The following is a 26,464-nucleotide window of genomic DNA, read 5'->3' as shown; positions in this document are numbered from 1 at the left end:
GTGTTGTTCAGGTATACCATCTTTATCTGTCGGGAATGTTTCAATGTCAAAAAAAGCCAACAATTTCCATGAGATGTTCTTATTTTTTCACCTGCCTATATATCTCATGAACACCTTAACACACATCTATAGTGTGTACTCTCTAGAGCCTAAAACAACACCTGCAGTAAATACTCAACATGCACGCCTTGACACAGTCATTGAATGCATTTTGTTAATTAGGCTGCTTCCGCTGGATTTTGACCTTCCATAGTGGGTTAAGCATGCAGCAGATGGAGATGTGTACTTAAAGTCTTGGAGGTGAGTTTTGAGCCAAGTTACCCTGGGGACTGACAGGCGTTCCAAGCAAAAGAGCCCCTATAAAATAGCAGCCTTCAATTATTAGTGAGAAAAAGACCATGAGTGCATAGTTATACTTGTTTGAGATGGGCCATAAGGCTGCAGTTGATAAGATGTTCATGATTCCTCCTGGGGATATCTAATTAAATGATGGCCTTGTGGGTCTCTCTCAGTCGCCTGTGCTCAGACTTTGAATGTAGTCAGGCAGTGGCCCCTATGGGTTACCATCCGTAAAACAAAGCTGATCTGCAAAAGCCACACTGTCATTTTCTGTTGTTGTAGAGGCTGAGAAGTCAGACTCCCCCTTTTTTGCGTTGCACCACAGAATAGTGCTGCAAATGAGTGACTCGGGGAAACATGCTGCAGGTCATGTGTGGAGACACTGGCACGCACAGGAACACGTGTGCAGGTGCGCAGACACACACTGGCATAATGACACAAACATGCACACGCGGGCACACCCGTTCTGCAGACACAAGCAGGCACTGGCATGTACAGAACCAGCCTACCTCTTCAGGTTACCAGTTGCTCCTGTTGGAACGATTCTGACTACTTATTTAGGCGTTTGGCTCGATTTGAGCCTTGCCAGACGAGTTCCAGATATGCAGTTGTGCTCGGATCGTGGGCTGTGAGTGTTGTTGTGACCGTGGGTGACGGAAGGGGACGTGGGGGGCGCTCTGCTCAGCTCAGCTCAGCGCAGGACGCAGGAGATAGTCGCTCTCCAAGGTGCTGAAGTCGGAGCGCTCCCTCCTCACTCTCGCCTCCCGACGACCAAATGACTGGCTCCAGCCTCGAATGGTCTACATTTTTATACTCTTTAACTTCCTCACACGTGGATTTTTTAAATTATTATTATTCGCTGCGCAACCCACTGGATGTATACGCACATATGTGCAACAAGACTCACTGCTGCTTTCTAATATCCTTCATTGGGAAATACTGAATTGACTCCGGATTCTCAGGGAACGCTATAGAGGATTTTTTCTTTTCTCTCCCAGCAGTTTGTTTTCTCGGTTCTCTTGTCTGCACTGCATGCCCCCGAACTGCGATATTCTCTCAAAAAAAGGTGAGTCCGATGAGGATAATCATGAAGAAGACCTACTTTTACGTGGATGTCATTTTCTTTGCACTGGGAAGGGGGGAACCAAACCTCCAAAAGGCTGGTGTTTAATTGCTTTTAAACCCCATCATCACGACGAGAGAGGAAGACAGAGAGTGTGTGTGGGGGGGATTACAGTATCTGGCTGGAGCCTGGTGAATTTACCTTCTGGATGGAGTGAAGTTTCCAATACGCAAAGGCGACTATCTGTAATCTGCTCTAACCCTCTGTGTGCTGGGTTCCTGGCTTCACACTCTGTGGATATCAAGCAATTTCAACGCGGTGAGTTTTGCTCTATTGCTTCATATACATCACTGTTATCACTGGAATCCCAACAACACGCGCAGATCTAAAAATATCTGAATGCCAGAAAGAAGAATATTTACCTTCAGATGTATTTTAAATGTCTGGATTGTGTATGTATGTGTGTGCGTGGTCCCTCCAAATGCGTTTTGGCTTAAATCGTTGCGCATTCAACAATGTTCTGCATGTTGCACGGTTGGTTTAGTAAGAGCAGATTTTCTCAGGGTCCAATACCCGAGAAGTCGTTTGTGTGATTATTGTATTCACAGGATGAACCTGCATCAGACTAAAGCTACCTGTTGTCGCTTGGTGCTGCTCATAAAGTTTTAAATTGTAATATCTAATCGGTTGGGTTTTTATTTGAACAATGTGGGGAGCCCACTCCACCCACTCCACATAATACATTTTATAACCCTTTCCTGTGTTGTTGGACGTCTGGCTGTTGGTGTGATTTTGGAAGCACACTAACGCACATACAGACCACATGCTTCTTATGTTAACAAGGGTTCAGTAATAATGGCATCAGCCTGTTGAATGAGCTGTAATCCCGTCTGTCCTTGCAGATAGATGAATAACTACATAAATGCACCAGAAAATAACACACACAGGCCTGAGCAGAAATGAAAAGTAGTGGAGGATGAGGTTGGTTTAGGATCACCAGCCATCACAATCTCTTATTCTCTCCCACTGCAGCCTGTTTTCTAATGATGGTGATAATGAAACGCCGGACGCATCTGGAGAGGATACCTGGAGCTTAGGGATGACATCCACAGAATCGTGTTGAATGTGGATGTCAACACCGCGGCGAAGGATGGGCCCTCTCCTCTCGGCCGCCTGCGTCCTCCTGCTGGTCCTGCGCGCCGTGTCCGCGGCCACGGTGGGTAACCCCGAGGATTACGCCGCGGACGAGGCGGAACGGACCGCCGGTGAGAACATCGTCTTCGATGACTACCGGGGCAAAGGATGCGTGGACGACAGTGGCTTCGTGTACAAACTCGGGGAGCGCTTCTACCCGGGACACTCGAACTGTCCGTGCGTGTGCACGGAGGACGGGCCCGTGTGCGACCAACCCGAGTGCCCAAAACTGCACCCAAAGTGCACCAAAGTGGAACACAATGGATGCTGCCCCGAGTGCAAAGAGGTTAAAAACTTTTGCGAGTACCGGGGGAAAACGTATAAAATTCTGGAGGAATTCAAGGTAAGCATTTGTTTATAAATGATCCAGACTCAGATTGAACAAGAAACTCCATGTCAAAAAATATAAATGCCCCTATCAACTATACACCTTGTCTGTCCTATGGGACCAGTGATGAATTTTACTCTTTCCAGTCTGTTGTATTCATCATACAGTTTACTTTTGAGCTCCTCTGGGGACTAAGACAACTGATGCTCATGAGTTGGATCCATGTTGCTAATTTGATTCATTTGGTCTCAATCAAAGCCTAATTGAAGGCTGTTCAGTTGAATCACATTAAATCACATGAACACTCCTAACTGCACTTCCTTGTTCATGATTAGTTGATAACATAATATAACATTGCATGTCACAGTGGTGTAATTCTGACAGAAACAGTTATTTCTCAAAGCAACAAAGCCAGTCTCAGGAAGTCAAACACCTAAATGCTGCTTTTTCCATCTAGCAAAAACTGCTGACAGCATTCCTCTTTGATTATGTTGTTGCAGAAATGGCAAAAGGAAAATAATAATTAAAAAAAAAAAAAAAAAAGCAACAAAACAGCAGCACAGACTTGTGAATCACTGGGAGCTGTTAGGGGTATAGTAATGTTTTGAGTTTTGGTTTTGATCAGGAAAAAAAAGTGTCATCAAAATGTGCTTATTGGCAGAGAGCACCAAGATGGCTGCCTCCCACAGTGATGTCATCCCTCCTCCCTGCCTCATCAACCGAACATTCACCCAGCATTACTAAACTGACAGATGCTCTAACAGCATTTTAATACTCAGATTTGTGGACACTGAGTCATTGCTGGCGGATCCAGTTTCCCTGTGTCTCCTGCAATGGGGTTTCTACCCTTCAGACCAGTGTCTCAGCAGTTGTTAGGAGCATGACAGTACTGCCTAATTATAAATGACACTGGGAGCATGACAACTACAGTCTGTGTTTAAACTGTTGCTGCCCATGAGGAAACCTCCTCGTTCGCATTCCCCACAAGAGGACTGAGGCTGTAAGTGATTGAAATATAATATGACACAGTATAGCCTAAACAAGGGTATATCTCTATGGGTAATCATGACATTTGTTCATGTCTGTGCAAATATATGTGTAACTTGTGTCAGCCTAATGCTAGAATCCTCCAGTGGAGAACTTAGAGAGATCTGAATTGAGAGCATTTAGGTTTGATTGGAGGCTGTTTTATAACAGTTAGAGCTATGAATTTATCCAGTTTTGGATTAAATGATTACATGTTATGAAAAAAGGCTGAAAGTAGGAAGCCTACATCCAGCCAGTTCAATATTTACAAAGAGAGACAAGTCAAAAAAAAAAAAAATGTGGTTATGAGATGACATGACTAATATCCTGGCAATATTTCAAAGCTCTGCCAAAGATGCAAAACAAAGCCTCATTCTTAAAGTACAATAAATGTCCTATTTTATTACAACAGACTTTTCAGGAGCTGATTTATGTGGACAGTTTCCCTCCCCACCACAGAAACAGCTGTTTAAAAAATTAGAGGCAAAGTCCAAAAATAGCTCAGTGAGAAATGGGCTTAGTAATTAGGGAAATCACAGAAAAGGTTTTATGTGAACATGTCAGTGATAGAGAAGATTTTTCAATCACTGAAGCCTTATTTTGCGCAGCCAACTTGAAAGGATAAATGTCTCTTACCAAACCAGAGTAAGGGGTGCAGAAACCCCTTTAAAGAAACTCCAGTGCAAAATACGTGACATTCTGAATACCTGAAAATTAGCCATCTCAAAAATAGCCTACATTGTAAGTGGTAGAGTTTGGTCACTACTGTAGGGATACTGAAGCACCAACAATGCAAAGACTAGACTGAAACAGATATACAATGTTACATCTGCTCGGGAACCTTCATGATTACAAACGGCTTCATCTGATTGAATGTTTCTCATCAAATTTTTACAAATGTTAACACAAAAACGACGACTGTTGAAGTGATTCACATTTGCGCCAAACCCAAGCAACAAGTCTGATTATGCTGCTTCATATAAGCTTTCTTCTGAATTATTGAAGCACAAAGACATGTAAAACTCAAATCACTGCAGCTGTTTACTACTACATATGTTTCGTTAGAAAACAGACTAGATTAAAATATATGTACACTAACGTTCAGAAGTTTGGGGTCACTCAGGCAATTTTGTGTTTTCCATGAAAACCCACACTTTTATTCATGTTCTAACATAATTGCACAAGGGTTTTCTAATCATCAATTAGCCTTTCAACACCATTAGCTAACACAATGTAGCATTAGAACACAGGAGTGATGGTTGCTGGAAATGTTCCTCTGTACCCCTATGGAGATATTCCATTAAAAATCAGCCTTTTCCAACTAGAATAGTCATTTACCACATTAACAATGTCTAGACTGTATTTCTGATTAATTTAATGTTATGTTCAATGAAAACAAAATTGCTTTTCTTTCAAAAATAAGGGCATTTCTAAAAACAGTAGTGTATATATATTTTGAAAGATTAGACAACATTCCATTTGTTCATGTTGCATTCTTTTTTTCATGACTTGGAGGCAGTAAAAGAAGCTGTAAAAGGAATACTAATCATCACCTTATGAATATGTTATTTTGCAAAGTTTCTCTGTAGGTGTGTCACTTTAAACAGCTCCTTTCACATTGCACAAAGCTTTCTGACCCATTTTTCATTAAAAAAATTGATTATAGTTATGGTTAAATAACAAAAAAGTTAAGGGTGACTGCTACTAGTGTTGGAGGAATATTAGCATGACTCACCGGATGTAGATTGTGGGTACAAGTCTGCCATTGGCGACACATTTCACACGGTTTTGTCCTCCACTTCCGCTGTCTACCTGTCACCGTTTTCAAAATCACCTTTACTATAGGAAACAACAGCGAAAACCTCTGGTCCAGCAAGCTACCACATCAACAATATCAAGTTTTGCAATGGATGGTTATCAATTTTCTTTTTTTCTCCCCAGTGAATTAGCTAATTTAATGACAGTGCTCGCCTCCCCACACGCAAATGTATCACCAAAATAATTCCCATGTCACTATTTGTAGGGGGCGCCGTTGCTTCATCCTTTGCTTAGCTCTGCCCAATACCATTGTGATTGGTTTAAAGAAATACATACAAGCCAGAGTGTTTTTTCTTTCCACTGTGAATACTAATGAGGTGCAGTCAGACTATTCTATGCTGCAGAATTGTCTGGCTATGCCAAATGCCTAACTAGAGGAACATGAACCAGAACAGCCTGTGTCAAAGGCGAACACCAATAATGCCTGTTCACAAACTTGCACAGAAAAGTTGCATGTAAACATAATCTTAAGTAAAACATGAGTGGGAATCTAAATAGTTGAGTGTATTGGGTTTTATTGAAAACCTCATTTCAGTGTTGATAGCTAGAAATATATTCCTCACTTACTCCAACAAATGTAGGGAAACCCAAGATAAAGAGACTGTCCTCCCGTGAAAATAAAAACAACTCCATAAGCTGTGCACGCAAACAGCAAATTACATATTACCGTATTTACCATAGTTGCATTTTATCATGACATTGACCTCTAGTGGTCACTGAAGTCATGATATGAGCACATGAGGCAACACAGATAGAGCTGTGCTTTACGCAAAGATCTTCACCATCATATCCTGAATGAGCAAACAATCTGTCACTTGCTGTCTGCTCTTCTTTATCTGTCATGCAAAGCTCTAGCAGCACTTCTTGTCACCTGTAGTGTTTTCACTTTTAGTGTAGCTTCATGATGTCATCAAGATCGAGCAACGAAACTTCTGGTCTAGTTGGAATATTGTGCACCTGTGAATATTAGCATGGACTGTGAACCAAACTGAAGCAGGCAGGGGGCTACACAGTGAGTTAAGCCAAATAGGTAGGTGGACAAGAGTCATTATTTAATATTCTGCTACGGTTTATCTGTGGAAATGCAATGTTTGAGAAATCAGGCAAAACCGGAAAGAACCAAAAAATTGGAGAAAACATGCCCATAGTTCATCCATCAGTTGAAAGCATTAGATGCTTTTCATTTTCACTGGGATGCATCTGTCTTTTCATCTGCATAGGCAGAGAGGTATTGCATCAAGCTTTTCTATTGTGAAGGGTTTTTATGCCTCTAGGAGGGAACATTTCTGAAACCATTAATTAACTGATTAGTCAATCACCATGAAAATGAATAAACGATTTAGAAATGCAACTAATCATCTAGATCCAAATACAAAATATTATTGGTTACAACCAGCCCGATTGCTGATTTTATCATTATTCTAAATAGAACATTAGGATTTGAATTGTTAAATGGACAAAACAAGCAATTTAAAAATGTTCTCTAATGCTCAGGGAAAATGAGGATGCCAATTTTTAGATTTCAACAATGTTTAAATGAAATGATTAGTCAATTAACCCAGAAAAAAAACTGATCATGAAAACAATTGTTAGCTGCATCCCTACATTATGCGCGGGCACATCAGCACAAAAGCGACATGATGTTGCCATTAGTAAGGGGTGTGTGGGATCAGCCCATTCAAAACGTATGTACTTAATCTGTACTGATTGGTGTTTTTGCACGTCAGACAGAATCAAGATCAGTCCTGCATTGGGATGCAAGCCCACAGATTGCATAAGCCTCGCAATTTGATGTGAGATCAAGTCCATCAATAGTGCAGCTCACCCCCATGCTAACCTTGATTGGAGGCATGAGGAGGACATGATGTTTGGGCATTTTTAAAAGAGAAAAAAATAATAGTTTTTTAGTTATTATTACACTAAAAATGGCATGTCAGTAACAAGGAAAGAGGAAATCTGGGATACAGGATGATCACTCTCCTCTATAATGGCACAGGTAGCTGCAATGTCATAGTCCACTTTGTGAAGGTTGGGTCTCTTAAATGAGGATGTGAAAGCCTCAGAACCCTGCAGTGTTCAAGGAAATCAAAAGGCGTCAGTATCTGCTATGCAGACCCCTGTTTAGAGATGCCGACAGGTTAACCTTTGGTGTGGGCCTCATTGGCATTTCCTTTGCAGTGATGGTGTTGCATTGTGCAGACGTTTGCATTTATATTCAGTAGGAGATGATGGAGAAGAAGCACAGAGACACATCATTTCAGAGAGGTAGCGAGAGAGATGTGACTGTTTAGAGCTGCTGGGAAGCTTATAGAGAATTGTTTTATACAGTGCACACAGTACGGCATCTCAAAACACTTGCCAGTTTGTTTATGCTAACAATCCCATCATGCAGTAGGCCAGTCATTAAGTGTCTCGTTCATAGAATATGCAGTCATTGTCTGCCAAATAGTACTGGGCATTCATTAAACACAAAGCAGTGACATGTCAGCCTGTCATTTGTCGAATCTAATGCTGGTTTAACTCATGCATCAGCAACCTGACAAATAAGTCCACACTATATGGTTCAAACCAACTTGTCCACATGAGAGTATTTATTTTTAACAAATAATTTAATGTTGATGAAGAGTTAGCAAGAGTAGATGCAGTATTTTGTTTTGTTGCCCTGTAAGCAAGTCATGCCACTCAACCTTAGTAGGTGTTTCACCTACAGGGTTTCCCATCAGATGAGGAAGGGACCAGTCCACCCAACATGGCTGCCGGTGTGCCTCTGGCCTCAGCGCAGCTGCAATCAAGAACCAGGAGATATAGGGTGAGTTCAGATCCCAGATCTTCAGGCTAGGGCTGGGATGTGAACTCAAATGTGAACAATCCCGTCCACGCTTCCTGCCATCCCCCCTAGGGAAGGGATGCAGAGTTGAAAAAGGTCGGAGGGCTCCAACGTTTTCAGTGATAAAGGTACACACAATAGATTTTAATCACCACTTAAATCATTTCTCATTTAGAGGCAAGTAATGTGAAATGATAAATTTGCAAGTGATACAACAGTTAAACATGCAGCTCAAATGCTTAATTTCTATCCATAATTAGTTCAGTTTGCATGACACAGCTACCAGTCCATCCAGTACAGTGCAGTGCAGTTGGGCTGCACTGCTCCTCAGTAAGCAAATTAATGAACTCTTTGCTTTTTATCAATCTGCACTAGTAATCAATACAGACGATGGAAAAAGCTTGAGTTTTCTTGTGATTTTTGCATCCCTAAACTTCCGCAGCAAACCTCATTGCAGACAATGATTTACTGTAATTATATAAACATACTGTGAGGAAACCTGTACAAGCAATAACAACAAAAACAAACAGCATGCACATAGCGTGAGCTGCCCACACATCACACACAACAGTAGTTAATGGTACTGCTTTTCAACATACCAATGATGGAAAAGAGCTATAAAAGTTGTAGAAATGACAGTCCAAATTGATTTTCCCATCCAATTTGCCACAGGCAACAATAGTCCCAATTAGCAGGAATTGTTAAGTGCAGACAATTTGGCCAGAAAGAATTTTCAAACACATTTTTATGGTTCGAATTTAATTGCACTTGCCGTATTGCTGGACAAATGTCAAGAGTGTTTCAGCTAACAACTCCCCCACACCCCCACACCCTCACACATCCACCCACCCTCATGTCTTGCCTCCTCTCTCTGTATTCCCTGACCACTGGTCAAATATTGTTTTGACTTGGACAACAGCAGCATGCAGTTTGACTGTCAACTCTTTCCTGCTACTCCTATTAACCGCATGGGTGAATTTCCTGTGACCCTGTTGTCCAGCCTCAAAGTATTTTTGCATTACCATTTGCTCCGCTGAAGGTTATTTGACTATTCATTGCTTCCCTGCCCTGTCTTTATTTGTCTCAGTTGGAATGAAGAGCATGACAGTCGATTCACTCTAATACCAAGCCAATAAGATGGGGACAACATGAGTTTTTTCATCACCAAAACATCTGGCAGCATGTCTAAATTCAGTGCTAGTGCTCCATTTTCTTTTGTGAGTCGGGGCTAAGGCATGACTGATCCTCTTCACGGTAGACCTCACACAAAGGAACGCACTGAAAGCACCAGGCGCTGCTGAATACACCGAAGGAGCCTCTGCTATGTGTCATAGGTGCATGGAGTAGTTTTCTTTTCAAATTGCATTTTTAATATACTTCTTATAAAGTGAGTGCACTGGCAAACTTCTACCTGAGCTGCTTCGCGGGCCAATCTGCCAGATTAACCTACAAAGAAATGTCACTTCAGCTTTGAAATGATTTATTTTTTAAAGGCCAGATGTGATAGTGAATAAACACTACTGTCTCTCATGGCCACTCCTTTAGCTTGTGCTTTATCAAAAAATGCATAAATGAAGTGATACCGGTGAAATCTACACTTTTGGATAAAAGAAAGAAAGAAAAAAAACATCTGAATTTGTTTCCCAAGAAGCAAGAAAAAAAGAACGAGTCAGAAAATATGAACACACTCCTCGCCTTGTTGATTCTGGGTACATTCATTTTCAGAAATATTGATTGCATCCCATTCATATTTGTGCTTTATTTTTGATGAAGGTTTGCCATTTCAGATTAACCGACCATCTATTACTATATAAGGGCTTGATTAAGGAGAGACTTTGTTTATCTGTCACTTTTATTATCCCTGAAAACGTGACTTTTTACAAGATGTGGGGTTGTGATTCTCTGCTTAATTCAGGTAACTCCTCCTCTGCTTTCTGAATACTGTGCTCTTTCAGCAACTAAGCATGAATCTATTTTTCTCTCTGGGTGCCAGAATTCTGCTGCATTTTGGTTGCATTATCTCCATCTTATCAGCTATTCTGAAGGATTTGAGAAACAATACAGTTTATCAGACTGTCTTGCTAAATTTCACTTTTTCTCGTTTTAGCATACGGCTGTAAATCATTTCTTACTTGTTTTGCTGACCAACTACTTGAGCTGAAGAGGATATGCTTACATTAGAGACATTGTCTGGCAACTGATATAAGGTGTTTACAATGGCCTTACCTCAGGATTACCCATGTGCAGCTAAACAATTTGTTACTGTGAAACAAAGCAGTTCCTCCCTGCAGGTTTCCTTTCATGCTGCTCTGTGAACATGAGTCAGTTTACAGTATGTGTCAGATGTTTGACATGAACTGAAATTATTGCACTGTTATTACACAATATCTGAAGTCCTGTCTTCCTGACTGGATGTGCACAATAAATCCAGTTAACGTGTATACATAAAGGTATTAAACAATTTTGATCCACATTTGTGCTTAGATTAAGAGCCATTTGTTCTGTCTTTAAATGCGAAGTAAATAAAATTAATGACACCTCATTAGTAAAAAAAAATACAGAAGAAGCCTGCATATCCTCATGTTTACTAATGTCCTTGTGTTTTAATGTCAATTATGAAAACCAAAAAAAAGACTACCAGGGAAATAGAGCGCTTTAGTTTCTATGAAATGCAAATTATGTTATTTTAATTTTTGGTTGACCAGGTTGGGAATCTACTTGATGTTTCAAGGTTGTGTAATGTCATTTGGATTTTGCAGACTACATTAAGTTTTAGTACTTGATGGTACAGAGGAATATATTTTAGTCACAAAGGACTTGAACCCACACTAAAAAAAATACAAGCGGAACAAACTGAGCCATTGTTCAGCAAAGTTCAACCCAAGTCTGCCGAACGTGTCTATAGCACAAGGTCAAAAGTTCTAGCTGGCTTTGGTTGTCCCGTGTTTTTTGCTTTTATTCTATCATATATTTGCTATGTGCTGCTCTGTGCCCATAAACATTGAGCAGCAGTTTGTTCTTTGCATGTAAGTTTTGTCAACTGATTTCACCTCTGCTTGGTGTCTAGGGACTTGTTTCAAAGCTGTAAATAGTTCTGTTGACTTGACTTAAGCTTGCATCTATTTAAACAGGGTGCAGCTCATTATCTCAAACTACTGAGGGTTTAATTCCCTGATGCGACGTATTAATTATTACCTGACATAATCTTGATTCAACCCTGGTTTCTTTGGCTGCCAGTGTCAAAGTTAATTGCATTTTCACCGAAACTGTAAATGTAATGGACTGCAAAGCTACATGTGTTATAAATATCTTTAGTGCCACTATTTTGAGGGGACATGCTTGCTGTATACGTGGCTTAGTTCTGCTCAATATGACTGTGACCGGTTTACAAGAAATACAAACAAGTCAGAGCTTTATTTCCTGTATAGTAGAATGATAATGTGGTGCAGCATCCTGTGCTGCAGAACGGTCTGGCTATGTGAGACTGAGGTGGTGTTAACAGAAGGCAGTGCGAAAACTCACAATAACCAAAAGGCGGCTGGGAAGTCCTACAAAAAATAATCCAACAAAATAAATCCTAAGAAATATGAGGGAACCAAGAGAAAAACAGAAGTTCAGGGGACACAGGGAAAGCACAGGAGTAGGGAGTTAACACAGAACTAACTAAGGCACAAAAGCAGAGGACCTGATGACTGAAAGAGGGAAAACACATGGTCTAAATACACAAGGGAACAGTTAGGAAGGAGCAGACATTCACCAAACACTATGACAACGTGGGCTTTAATGTATTATGTTTGGAATACAGGCAGACTTTCAGGACGCATATGTTATGTCTCTTTGTTATTATGGAAATAAGCTTTGTATATTATGCCCTTACTGTAAATATGTATAGAAAAATGAGATTTCAGTGTTTTATGTGTGCAATTTGACTTGCCAGGACTAAATGGCAGCATATGGCTGCACCCAAAGGAGTTTAACTCAGTCCCAACGTGAACCATAGTTCTCACTGTAACATGGCACTCAGTTATATTTGTAATCATATTTATTCTTCATGTTATTATTATTATTATTATTTAGTGTGAGAATTTGATGTAGTTGTGAGTTTAATGCTACAGAACTTTTACTAACTTTTATGAATTCATTTTATGAAACTTACGTTCATTTTGCATTCACATGGGGTGCTACATTACAGTTAATTATAGTGGTGCTTTTAATCACCCTAAATTGTAAGTCTACCAGATAGTTTTCTGACACATGTATCAGAGAAACCACATGTGATCAAATTTTCCATCACAAGGAAGGAAAGTGAAATAATTGTGGAAATTTTGGATACAGTTAAGTGTTTGATTTCACTATGGATTTTGGAGACTGGACCCTTTCTACATAGGCTCAGGTGCTGATGAAATGGGTTACATTTGCTTTATTTTGTACTGTTTCCCTTCATTTCCTAATGTTGCTCGTATTCAATTCTGTAGTTGCAGTGCATCCAGACTAGTATAAATCCCAATAAAAACACAAGCCTGACCATTTCTTCTTTTGTGCCACTTAATGTATCCTGGCCAAATGGGCTGATAGAAGTCACATTGAATCATCCAGTATTACCGTCGCCCTTTCACTTAACTCTACACAAAACTGGATTATGAACTGTAGAGATGATGCTGTTGTGGCTACAATTTCAATTGGAGCAATATTACTGGAAGTAATGCGGCCGGGATAGTTGATGGCATAACGCCAAACAGAAAAATCATTCATTCCAACTAAGTACAACATCCAGCATTTAAAGGAATCATTTAACAAATTGGGGAATAGACTTAGTCACTTTTTTTGCCGAGAGATTTTATAAGAGCAGCTGGTTAGCTTGACTTAGGATGAAATATACCCAGGATTTAAAAAACTAAAAGTGTGTAATAATATCTGTTTTTCATTGTATGGACCAGCTATGTGCCCTAGACCTACAACTCCCCCGAGTCTCCATCAGTTACCTAGCAACTAAACAAGCAGGATAATAATGTGTTAATTAGTGAACTTTAGAGATGCTGGTAGACCTTTGAACAGATCAAGGCAATTTTCCCTTGAATGTAAACAGCTCAGACCAATTTTCCAAGTCTAGCAAAAAAAAAAAAAAATAGACTGAAAAAGGGGTCATTTGAAACATTTCTACCCTCTAATGTTGAAACACAGCACTGAGTCACTGACCGAGCAGACTCAGCACAGATAGACCCGCAAAAAAGCTGTTTACTATGATGAGCAGAAAGAAAATCTAATATGATGAACAGTTGACCTTTTGTGATTTGGAAACAGTTTGTATTTTTCCACTCCATGTAATTGCATTACAGTTCATTTTCCGGTCAAGAGACTTTGTAAAGACAGAGTCAAGTAAGAGGCAGCGGCACAGAGAGCTGCATAGCACTGATTTACATGTTGCAGAGGTGGTGAGATAAGCCTCTGAACTGTTTCCTGAGGCAGGCCACAGCAGAATGCAGCAAAACACTAAATATCACCAAACCCCACTTTATAGAGTCCCTTATTAGTTATTTCCAGAAATGCTATTCAAAGTCAGCTATATAGGCAGCTTTTGTTATGATGCAAATACCCTAATAAAACTGTGGTTGTGAATAATTTATTGACGTGTTTCTTTGTTTATCAGGGCAGTATGAGATGCATATAAAGATGGTGGTGTTGTTTTTTTTTTTTTGTTTTGCTTTGTTTTGCATAATCAGGAAAACATTAGGGAATGCATACAGCAGCAAACTGGTGCTTCAGCTGGTCGTGTTGGGTGCACATGTAAGGTGACACCCACCGAATCATCTAACCCCAGTTCCCTGTCTCTGTTCCCCTCCTCTGCCCACAGCCGTCACCCTGTGAGTGGTGCCGCTGCGAACCAAATAACGAGGTGCACTGTGTGGTGTCCGACTGCGCCGTCCCAGAGTGTGTCAACCCTGTGTACGAGCCGGAGCAATGCTGCCCCATCTGTAAAAATGGTAAACACTCATCTCCTCTGGAATTCTACGCACATTTTGCAGAAGTTATTAAATTTTAAATAAACCAATGACAGCGAGTTTATCTGTGTTATCACCATTTGATGGCCGCATCTTTAGAAGATGAGGATGTAATTGATGTTTTATGAATTAAAATTATTACCTTGGGCCCGTTGGACACTAATGAGGAGCACTAGTTTTAATTATAAATGACACACTAAGCAGCGTAAACATTAGCCCATTGATTAAAGGCATGGTAGGAGGGTCTAATGGGTCCTCGGAGAGCCTTTTATCTCCCAGTGCCCTGACGCCCTTGTCACACACAGCCAATCCCTAAATTAGAATTATAGGATTCCAATGGTTCATTGACTATTTACAAGGCGAGGTGGGAGATTTCCCTTTGCCAGCACCAATCCTAAGGGACACATGGAGCTTTATGAGTAAAGTACAGTAACTGTACATGTGCTATGTGACCCTGGGTGGAGTGATCAACAGCAAAGAGTCCCTTAGGGTATTATCAAATTCATGGTCTAAACACGATGTTGCGTTTGCTAAACAAAAGATTTTTATTTTATCATTTCTCCTGTTTTCCCAATGATGAATAAAATGCACTCTCATGATGTCTTCTTATTATGTAGATCATCCCATCAAAAATATCTGTAACCCTCACCCTATACCTTTTCATAAAGGGAAAAACAAATGCTTGTGATATTTTTTTTTTCTTTCCAGCAGCAGCTGACCTATAAATACAAAGAGAGCAATTTAGTTTGAGGCAGATGCTAAATGGCCATTTCGCCACAACTACCCACAATTTCTTTCACACCTCCTCCTATTTTTTTTCCTTCTTTATCACCATTGCTGACTTTCTTTCATTACGCCGCACACATACACACACAGAAACACCCACAGTAACAAGGCTGCAGAAGCTGCTAGGAAAGAACTAATCCAGGCTGACAGGACACAGTGACACTCTTGGCATTTCAGGGTAGGCCTGTTGTTTCTATGTTCCCCAAGGGTGGCTGGTCAGGCTCTGGCAGCCAGATAAATCTCTATGGGAGTGGATGGCTGAGGGCTGTGGGGAGAGGACAATGAAGGAATGCTGTTTAGCTCATTTCTGGCCAAGGGACAGGGGATTGTGAAAAGAAGATGTCTAAATGTGCTCCACTCAGACATGCAGTCAGTGGGAGTCATACATTTGTCTTTTACTTTACCTGCTACAAGTTTCACAAAATTAAATGAGACAGAGTTGGGGTGCATATATTGTAACCTAAATCAAAGTCCAATGCACAGAAAATGAAAACTGTAAACACTGTACACACCGTGTTTACTTGGAGTTTAGAACAAGAACTTATACAGACTGGAAAGCGTATAGGTCATTGAACGCAATTTGTAATCTGTAATTCAGAGAAAGCCTGGATTGCAGATATGCATGTGTATATATATATATATATATATATATATATATATATATATATATATATATATATATATATATACACACACACACACATACACACATAGCAATGGGCCTACTACTCATCCATGAGGGACACTGTTGTGTATCAGCTGATTTCAATTATTTAACAAAATGTTGCAATCAACAGGATCAAAAATATCAGATAAAAGTGCAGCAGAGTCTATTTCATTATAATTATTCATATCGAGTTCACAGGATCATCTACAACAGCAGCAGTAGCAAGCAGTTACTGCGTCATGAGACTGATAGGTCATCTGAGCTGATCTTGAATGTTGTGGCTGAAGGACACTATTATCCTCCAGGAAACCAGCAGTGAGTTGACATGTGATTCGAGGATTTCACACCGACAGGACAGCGTGGATATAATTCAATAGATGTTAGGGTCACCACTTTCACGCAATGCAAACACCTAAGCAGTCTTACAAATTGAATGGACTTTGCCTGAAGCAAAACTTTATGTAAATACATGCACAAATTATGCAGTAACAACATGAACAAGAGGTCAAAACCCTCCTCAAAGGAGTTTTTCTGGTGTGTAATACATGCTATACCTTAGAGCATGTGACAAGTCTGACTGAATTGTTTATACTTAGAATAATACTGTGACAGGGTTCTCCTTTTCTTTCTATTTTAACCAGGCTGAGCCATGCTAGTGGCTCTGTGAGCTTGTACTCTGTGCTAAATACAAACGTAAATATGTTGACATACTCGCAGGAACAATATTTACGTGCTGAGATTTAGAGGGTACAATGTTTACCATCTCCACCATCTTAGATTAGATAATAGAATACAAACATGTACTAATTAGCACGAAACACAAAGCACGGCTGAGACTGACAGGTCAAATGAACAGGCCTACTATCTGCCTGCTGTGGCTGAAGGACACTACTGTCCTCCAGGATGCTGCGTTGTAGTGAGCTGATTAATGGTTTTGGGATTTTGGACAGCCAGGACAGGTTGGCTATAGGTCGATGGTTGTTGAGGTCACAAATGTCACTACTCTTATGGAATGGAAGCACCTGACCAGTCAGATTTAGTGAAAGTTACATTAAATATGAAGTGATAGCATGAACACAGATCTGTTGGTCACATTATCATCACCAGGAGGCTTGGTCCTGTTCAAGCAATCAGTGCAGCATATGCCTTTGGGTATGTGACAGGTGTGACTGAAATTTTGCATGTATGAATTGAGGATTGGGGGGAATCGTTTTATGATGTTGGAATGTTACTCCTGACAGAACTATATCATAACATGATGCAGTCACTAATAATAGAAAACATTTCACCTTTAATTGCTGTGGAAGCAGAAGCAAAGGACTTCTTATTTAAGGATTTTACCAACACCCGAAATGCAGTTCTATTTCCACTAAAGGCAGATGGATCATAATCTGTTTACCAGCTGATTGTGGACAACAGTATGTTTGTAACCACAAATACGCCACAGTCACTACCTCACACCAAGAAGCTATATATTGCTACTGCTTTCATTTTTAGTCAGATAATTTTCTTATTACCAAGGCTAAGACTAAATAGGCTCTGTGAGGTTGTGCTTTGAGCTGAATGCTAACATAAGCATGCTAATGTGTATACAAAGTCTAAAATCTGCCATTTTTGATGAAAGTTTTAATCTAATCTAATCCTGAAAACCAGGACTCCAATAAAAGTGAAAAAGAACATTCCCTTAAAAAAAGATGCCTGCAAACATTTCACTTTGAAAAAGATGAGGTCTGCTGTGTATCAAAATGTTTCCTTCATACTTGTATTCTGCAGAGGTTCAGGCTTGTTGCAGAAATCACCTGAAGTCCTGTTCTAAAGTCTGTTGTAGCAGGTTGTTTATTGGTATTCTCCTCTATAGATGGAGTGAGCTTACAGATACAGAGAGTGATTCTGGTGAGATAAGCCGACCCATAACACTGACGAGGGGACAGCCCTTAAAAAGATGATGAAAGGCTGCAGACAGTAAATACCATGATGATCAGTGACTGGAGTATGGTTTGCGTGTAAGTGCTCAGGTCTGGTAGACAGTTTATATTGAAAAAGGATGATGGGATTAAGGTGTCTAACAGACAGGGGTGTCTGAATGAGTGACAAGAATAAAAAGTCAAAACACTAGTGGTTATATCGTCTCCAGGCATATTTTCTAGTTGTACACATGAATTTAAACCTGATGATTAGGAACACCATAATAACGAATGTGTCTTCTTCAATAGTACATACTGTATACATCAGTTAAATGTGTGTTCTTCCTGATGTTACTGGATTTTCAAAAGCAGGAGGAAAAGTACTGAACAAATGAAAAGTTGGGAAAGTTTATTTCATTTCTAAAACAAACTATTAGATAATATTTATAAAAACTGTTTTTATAGGTATATTGTTATACCAGCTCTTATGGTGGGGTAACATGTATCCATGAGCTAAAATGTGTCTTTGAGATCATTTCATAAAATTTTAAGTGACAATATAGCTCCAGAGATGAAGAAGCAAACACTACAATACACTACTGGATTATTCACATTAGACACAGTTTTGTTGTTAAATGAGCTGCTGCACTTGCAGACAACTTTGAGGGAGGTTTGGCTGTATCTCTACATGGCATTTGCACAGGTGACAGGCTTGGCCAAACCCTTCCTAAAATACTTAAAGGTTTTGTTAGGTACTTCAGGTGTAACTTTTGCAACCATTGCATGGCGCTATAGAGCTCCAGGATCTCAGACAACAAATAAAAAGTTACTGTCAACTGAAGTAATGTAAACTTACCTGTCTGTCCTTACCTTTGCTTGTCTCTGTTCCGCTCTGTATGTGTTGGTTTTCATGGTCCATCGAACTGGAGCAGGCAACATGTCCACTCATGGACAGACCAGAGGATGAATGGACTGGAGTAGACCTGTGTGGGTAAACAGACAAACAGAGAGCAGAGTAAAACAGATATATGCGAGAAAGAGCTGCAGAAGAGAACAGCAAAACAGCAGTAGAGACTCTTACACTGAGCTGAAATCGAATGAGTGCACATAAATTATGTAAATGACAGTATTAAATACTTAGTTTTTAAATTCTTTGGATTTTTAGGGCACTGGCTAGACAGCACTTTTGCAGTGCAAGAGTTCACTGTCAGTCCATTTCTAACATTTGGACTGAATGCTACTTAATGTAGTTGAAAACTGACATTTTTTAGCAAGATTAATGGCTGTATTTCAGTGTCCCAAGTACCTTTTGATACCTATAAATGCTTCAGCTAAATGTAGCCTGGTTATTCTCATGACATCTGAATGTCCTTTCACTGTTTATAAGCATGGAAAGGGCCAACTGTTTCAAAGGGAGGGTCTCACATGCACTAATATGCACGTGTCCAGATTAGCTGCCAAACCACAGAAAAGTCAGGATTGCAACACACTCAGAGGGAGTGTGACTTCATTCTCTGCTAAGGACTCCATTACTCCACCATGTCTTTGCATAGCAGACAGCTATTTGTTGCAATACAAATGCTATACATTTGCTATGTTCAAAATCTTGCATATTGTATATGTGAAAAAAAGTTTTAGGGTTATTTAATTTTTAAAACCAATCAGAATTTTCTAGGTCCAACCCTAATTGCTAATGGTTGAAATGTTAATGAGAAATTCTCCCTAATTAGCTTCAATTAATCACTGATTTGGTGATGTTAAATTGACACCTACTTGGGATAGAATGTCTCCTAATGTGGTGGAATGGTGAACAATTCTAACAGGATTAATTACTATATTTCAAAATGCCAAACATATTTTGACATTGAAAAAGTTTTCAACTAAAATCGAGTGCCTGATTATGACATTAATTTCTGGATGTGTTTTTTTCTTTTTACTATGGTTATCAATCTTTTGTCAAAGCTGTACATTATAGATGTAGCTTTTCAGTATGTCTCCTTCTTGGTGTTTCTCCCTGAAAATGCCAACAGAGAGCAAAAGGCAGCACAATAGACTAGTCAGGCAGTGGGAGTGCTTATCTCTGAGCCCCACATTCATTCATTCCAACTGATTCAGCTCTAATCTTTATCGTGAATTATATAGTGTAAATTCATCAGGGAGTATGCAATTACATAATACTCAGGAAGTAAATGATAATGAGTAGTAGCCTGGAAATGGCCAGTGTTTCCTCGGTATAACAGGATTAATCCATTTATAGATCTGGCATGTCTTATCAGTCTCAAGGCTGTCAGTGTGTGTGTTTGTTTTTTTTTTAACAGACATATCATGGAGTAGCAGCGCCATGGAGTTGGTAACATATTCAGTTTGTCATATCCTTTGAAAAAAGCTGCAGTTTAGATTGTAGGTCCTAATGTATATTCACTCCTTAAGCTGTAGTCAGGGAAAGTATGCTGTGCTGAGACAGTTTTGATACGGGACAAACATTTTCTGACTTCACTAAATCGTATTGGCCATAAATTGATCGCAGGCTTGGACGAGGGATTGCCTGTCCTTCTCATGGTGACAGAAAGCTGAAACTGCGTCCTGGTGTCTCCAAATCTATCTGGCAATAAACAATCACACTTGGCAGCGGCAACAGTCACCCTCTTCCCTCATCAACCTCTACTGAGTTTGTCCTGTAACTTGTGCCAGGTGTCCGGAGGTAGATCAATGAGAGTTAAGACTTGGCAGGTGCTCTCAATGTCTCCTCTAAGCTCAGATCAAAGGGCTTTTATCAGGTCCAAATAAAGCATAGGATTCATCTATGCCGAGGCAAAGGATGGGGATACCTGGTAGCCAACAGCTCCCTTTGTCAGTGTCACACAGATATTTATGGCCTCCTGCACCTAATTTTCACTCATAAGCACTGTGGGAAATTGAACCAAATCCCTTAAAAGTCTGTGGCCAAAGCTTCTAAAAATATTGGGAGACATCGGAGAGCCGTATTTGCCTATCTTTATGCTCTTAAAACATTCTGTTAAGCTTAGGTAAAAGCGGTGTTCTTGATGAAACATTGAAAAAGTCACTGTGCCCTGTATTCTGCTGTGAGTCAGGGACTTAAATATTTAACCAAGATCATGATCTTTATCTAACCTTCATCAAGTGCTGTGAGCTGCGGAAACATTACCATAGAAACATTAACAAGCCTTTTTTTCATGGCAGACACAGGTGTTACTAGTAACATTAATGATGGCTCTGCTGAATTCAAGAGTCCCTGAAAGCCATGACAGAGAGACATGAGCCAGCATGCTCAATGGATTTCTGTAGTTATATATTTGATTAACTGTGACTTGTTCTTGCCCTACTCTGACATAAGACAATGCTTTTTCTTTTTCTCTGCATATTCCATCCAGCCAGTGTAGGAAAATGTCCCCTCTGTAGCTTCTCAGGTTGACTAACCATACTGCTTTACATTTTCGTTGATAGCATTAAGTTAGCCCACCCTAAATCAAATTGACTGGGGCACTAAAATGTCTGTGAATATTAGCCGTGAAAGCTACTGTGTCTTCAAGAGTTATGGGACATATGAGTTTTTATGACTACTCATAGAGGAGTCTTGAATCTGGCAGGTTTGACAGCGCTGAATGCTGAGAGCAAGCCAAAGTCACCGTCACACCAATTGAGCGGCTGATTGCTTCATTTAAATCATTAAAACTAGGGTGAATCCGCAGCACCTTCTGCCTCCTCCATCTCAAGAGGTTGAGAAAGAAATAAACTACCTCAAATCTCCCTGAGGCAAAGAGAAACAAATTAGATTTAATAATTTCAGGTGGCATTTACCAGTAACTACACCACATTCTCGCAAAGGTAACAACATTTTTGGCTTCCTTGAAGAAAGATTCAAAATGCATCCAGGGTAATCTGTCTCTGTATCTGCTGCATTTATCAAACAAATGGGTATGAAGTGTTTCAGCGGTACACAACATGTATTAGAGTTAAACGAATCTTACCAACAGAAAGGGATCCTCAAAGTAAATCCTAGTGTTTTAAGGATGAACCAGATGTCAAAATTAATCTGGCTTCTTCATTGATTTGGAAGTCAGTGTGTGTGTGTGGAAAGAAACTGTGTGAGGAATTGCTAAGGAGTTCTGTGGTCTTTTCATACAGACCGAAGTGATTAACACCATCCTCCCTACTGCCTCTCAAAGCAGCTTTCTCTCTCTTCCTCTGTCTCTCTCTGTACTCCAGCCTCTCTGTACTGCCAAGCCAGCGCCTGGCAGGCTTCTCTGCTCGCGGCGCATTAGGATGCAAAGCGCTCCATGTTGAGGGAGAAGGGGAGACTAACAAAAGCGCTTTAGTGTTGCAAAAACAAGCCCATCGGTGCATGCCCGTGAAAAGATCTGTACGTCTGCTCTGACTCCCCTAACTCCCTGCAGCTCTCTGCATCACTCCACCACCCCTCTGCAAAGAGAAGCTCTCAGGAGAGACACATCCATTTGTTGTCGTTCTCATTCCTTCTTTCCTGTGTCTTTCTCCCTCCTTCCCTCCTTCTCTCCCCTCCCATGCGGCAGGTCCAAATTGCTTTGCTGGAACAACGATCATCCCAGCCGGAATTGAAGTAAAGGTGGACGACTGCACCATCTGCCGCTGCCACAACGGAGACTGGTGGAAGCCGGCGCAGTGCTTGCGGCGGGAGTGCCTCAACGGCCAGTCGTTGTCATAGAGAGACTCCACCGAGGAAGGTGGAAAAGCTCAGGCAAGGCTCTGCCTACTGCGCCATTTTGTATGATTGACAGGGCAGGAGCACAATTCCTAAAAAACCTGAGATGGCATAGAATCGAAGAGATGCTCTCACAAGCTTCACACAAATACAGATTTAGCCAGTGAGAAGAAGACGGAACTTGTCTCACGGCTCTTTCCACTCTCCAGTTTTAATCATCCTATATATTTTCAGAAGTTGACTTGCTTGACTTGCTGCTCTCACATGAAAAGTTTCTAAGCTCCTTGAACTCTTTCCTAACCATTGGCAATGTTGAATTGCTCATGTTGATTTCTGTATGTATGTCATCAGCTTGTTGTGTGTGTCTGTCACAATCACGCAGGCGTTGTAAAGTTCCAGTAGCAGGAGAAACAAAACGTAAGCACACTTAACAATGCTTTTTGTTTGTGTTTTTGGATTGACACCAGTTAAAGCATCGCAAATGTGTGTTTGACTTTCACAACTTCACTCGAAGAGCTTGTTTACAAAATGCACATAACACATAAATGTTTGTGTCTTCATGAGACTTTTATTGTTATGGCAAGAGCTCACGTCTAACACTTACATGATGCTACTGTCATATTTTATAAACTGCTATGGAAACCTAAACTCTTCTATTGATCATCACACAGTTCAGAGTCATGTGTCTACACAGCAACAGCATAGGCTGGGTGGGTTGGTATTGTAGAAGTACCACCAGTAGCTTAGGGGCATGAGAGATGGCAGCCAGAATTTATGAGATCTAGCTCCAGCTTAAAAAAAAATGCTGCAATACTGCATCAACAAGAACAACTTTGGGCAACACTTCCCACCTCAATTGGTTTTATTGTATTCTCTCAGAGGTCCATATCCTCCAGAATATTTCCACTAACTAACTACTTGAACTTGTTATCAAAGCAATTAGCGAGCCAAGAGCAGCCTGCTTTAATTTTCCTTAATCAAGGAGTATTCTGTGATAAATCATCCAGCTGAGTGCTTGGCGCTGCTGCAGCCTGCATGCTGGGCACATTCAGCAAGAACCAGCAGACAAAAGGGGGGAATCTGCATATGTCTAAATGCTTTTAAGCAGCATTCACGAGCTTATTGTCCATGTGAGCATACACAGGCACACCATTCATCCACAATCTCAGGCACAGTATGTTGCTCTGCACCCAGTGAGGCACTTAAACCCATAAGGCTTGTTAAGAGACAAAGCTGTTACATTATACCACTCCTATAGATAATGGAATAGATTTTCAGTCCCTCCCTTCTGTTAGAATAGCTGAGCCAGTGTGGTGTGCGACTACGGCCAGTGCTATAATATAGAGACAAGTTAATGTATTGCTGTGACATTTTTTCAGGCCAGAGTGGTCCTCAAGTAGTCCAGTCTAAAAGAAAAAGCATCCAACCAGGGCCCAAAACACGATGTTTTTGAGATGATAAATACTAGCCATTAATTCAAAGGTGAATTTCCGTAAGCTCATGCCATTCATCAGTAGAATTTTTTCCATTTCCAGAAAATCCGCTCCCGTTAACCTTTTAGACCCTATTCCTGGGCGGTGATGGATGGGCTGCTTAATAGCAGCTCCCAGCACTCTGTAATGAGACAGAAATGAACATAGGATAAAGACCAATGACTAAAGAGCTGTATTACCTTAAAAGACACTAAAACTAATTTTGCAAGAATCTCTTAGTCTGCAAAGTCTGCTGCATAGCTGCATCACATGGGCAATGGAGAGAAATCACAGAATTGAAATAACGTGGGTGAAGTTCAATCTTAGGTGCAACAATGGAGTTAGGGTCATTTTCATCATTAAGCTGCAGTGATTTAGTATCTTTCAGTGTAAAAAGACAGACCTCATCTATCTGGCTTGAGGTCTGCAGGCTCATAAAACAAAACTGACGTGAATGGTTTATCAGTCACAGCCTCAGTGCTCCAGACATTTTAGAATTATTAAAGGAGCTTCATTCATCTTAATTACTTTAAATGCCACATAATTATTCAGCCTATACATGTATCCAAAAAATAAATAAAAAAAATTGGAATTACTTTAGTGGGTAGCAACAGAGAAAGACTGAAGTGAGTGTGCCAGTTGACAGGGCTCAAAGGCATTGCTGCCGCCACAGATGCCTTATTGCTACTGTTCCAGATAAGATTCACAAAGCATGGCCTTCGGCATCATACAGTTCCAACAGCCCAGACTGCTTTAAGTGCTACTTTGGTTCACTTCTTTGTGCGGCGGTTTACTGTTATGAATGAGCCAAAACTGTTTATTGTTTTATCCTACGACATTCCACAAACAGCCAGCAGGGTGAAGACGAATACAAGGACAAGTACAGTTCAACATTCACAGCTAAAATGTAGAATTGAATCCACAGATGGCCCTAAAAATACACTGTCACGTGATCGGAGTAAAAGGAGAAGCAACAAAAATGGCAGATATTCAAGCCAAAAAGAAGTACCCTCGCAACTTGATCCTTATAACAATGTGACATTGTAGCTCATTGGACTGGTTGTTCCGATACAGTTTCCTCCATTGCTTTGCTGAAATGCATAGCATTTAGTAAATTTAACTGGGAGAGCCGTGGCTGCTCGTTCTCTCGATTTTTCAAGCTGCTTTCATCACCCGAGTGCGAAAGCAGTAAATGAACAGGGTGAAATGGTTGTCAACAGAAATGTGACAACCTTTTCACAGTCAAGACCTAGATCAACTGTCCCTCCACATGTCAGAGCTGAGTTGTGATGATCCAGGCTGCTAGTGGGAAGCAAAGCATGAGAAATGTGACATCAAAAAGCAGATCATATATTCAAAGTTAGTAGTGCAGTTAAAGAAAATTTTTGTTTCACTGCAGTATGTCAGAAGTAGGACATACTAGTGCATATGTCGCTCTGCATTTTAAGTAAGTTGCCTGAAAAAGGAAAATATTATTACTATGGCTCTCAGTGAGAAGGAAGCAGGAGGGATTTAAAAACCACATGCATTAACATACAGTAGTTGGCTATGTGTGCCGTTAATGAGAACAGGCTGCCTTTTAAAAACACAAGAGGTGTTAATGCAGCACACATCCACTATAGTCCACTGTGCGCATTTCAGAGTCTCTGCTGTGCAAATCAGGGAAAATTACATTTCCCCTTCCAAACACATGAAGCTGCACAGTTTCAAGGACAGATCAGCTGCACAGTCTGTCTTTGTTCAGTTTCTGCCAAGAAACTTGAGTCTTTATGTCTGTCTGTGAATGTCTATTCAAATGACCCCATCTGTCCTCCTATCATTCAAATCACGAGCTTGTACATGGGCTTCTTCCACGAGACACCGACTTACTGTAGCTGGAAACTATGAAAGATTGTTTTTTTCCCCCTTATGTTAGTTTTTTCTGCAACAAAACTGCTACATAAAGTGTGCCTGAAAACCAACACAGAGTACTATCTGGTAAAGGAAGAGAGAATCACTGTTATTATACAATCAACTGTATTATTTTTTGGGGGGGCACCAAGGGTATGTTCACGTGTGACTCAAATATGCGACAATATCATTTCTGTAACAAATCTGAATTTATGTTTGAAATCAAGACCATCTTTGATTGTATATGAATTCACGCTCACACAGGTTCAACCTAAACTGTACAACAAAGGGCCCATAATTCAAACAACTAAACAACCCTTGGTGCTTCACACGCTGTTCATATGTAAATATCTTCAAACGTATAATGTGTATTCTGAAATATGAGGTGGAGTAAAAAAAATGACATAAGAAATAAGGAAATGTGTATTATTCATCGAGACAAAAGTATTTTG

The 26,464-nt window shown here is 40.3% G+C and overlaps 1 protein-coding gene across 3 annotated transcripts; it reads left to right on the top strand.

Moving 5' to 3' along the window:
• Positions 1 to 682: 682 nt before the first annotated feature.
• On the top strand, positions 683 to 26,453 carry vwc2l (von Willebrand factor C domain containing 2 like). 3 transcript variants are annotated; one of them, XM_035951220.2, is made up of 5 exons: positions 683 to 1,720; positions 2,435 to 2,939; positions 8,464 to 8,577; positions 14,447 to 14,576; positions 22,502 to 26,453. In XM_035951220.2, the coding sequence occupies exons 2-5, from the start codon at positions 2,526 to 2,528 to the stop codon at positions 22,651 to 22,653; spliced, it is 810 nt and encodes a 269-aa protein (XP_035807113.1). In that variant the 5' UTR covers positions 683 to 1,720; positions 2,435 to 2,525; the 3' UTR covers positions 22,654 to 26,453. The 3 variants fall into 3 exon arrangements, with proteins under 3 accessions (XP_035807113.1, XP_035807114.1, XP_023132530.1); XM_035951221.2 differs by having other exon boundaries at positions 686 to 1,720; positions 8,479 to 8,577; XM_023276762.3 differs by lacking the exon at positions 8,464 to 8,577 and having other exon boundaries at positions 700 to 1,720.
• Positions 26,454 to 26,464: the final 11 nt, after the last annotated feature.

Source organism: Amphiprion ocellaris, chromosome 11 (genome assembly GCF_022539595.1).
Source record: "Amphiprion ocellaris isolate individual 3 ecotype Okinawa chromosome 11, ASM2253959v1, whole genome shotgun sequence".
NCBI lineage: Eukaryota > Metazoa > Chordata > Actinopteri > Pomacentridae > Amphiprion > Amphiprion ocellaris.
The sequence above is the reverse complement of the archived record's forward strand: the minus strand, read 5'-3'. Positions and strand labels throughout refer to the sequence as shown.

Bases quoted from the DNA above. Each gene is read 5' to 3' on its own strand.
- vwc2l (XM_035951220.2), top strand. From the start codon at position 2,526: ATGTGGATGTCAACACCGCGGCGAAGGATGGGCCCTCTCCTCTCGGCC. The intron at 2,940-8,463 runs GTAAGCATTTGT...CAACCTTAGTAG, and splicing joins AAATTCTGGAGGAATTCAAG to GTGTTTCACCTACAGGGTTT. The intron at 8,578-14,446 runs GTGAGTTCAGAT...CTCTGCCCACAG, and splicing joins CAAGAACCAGGAGATATAGG to CCGTCACCCTGTGAGTGGTG.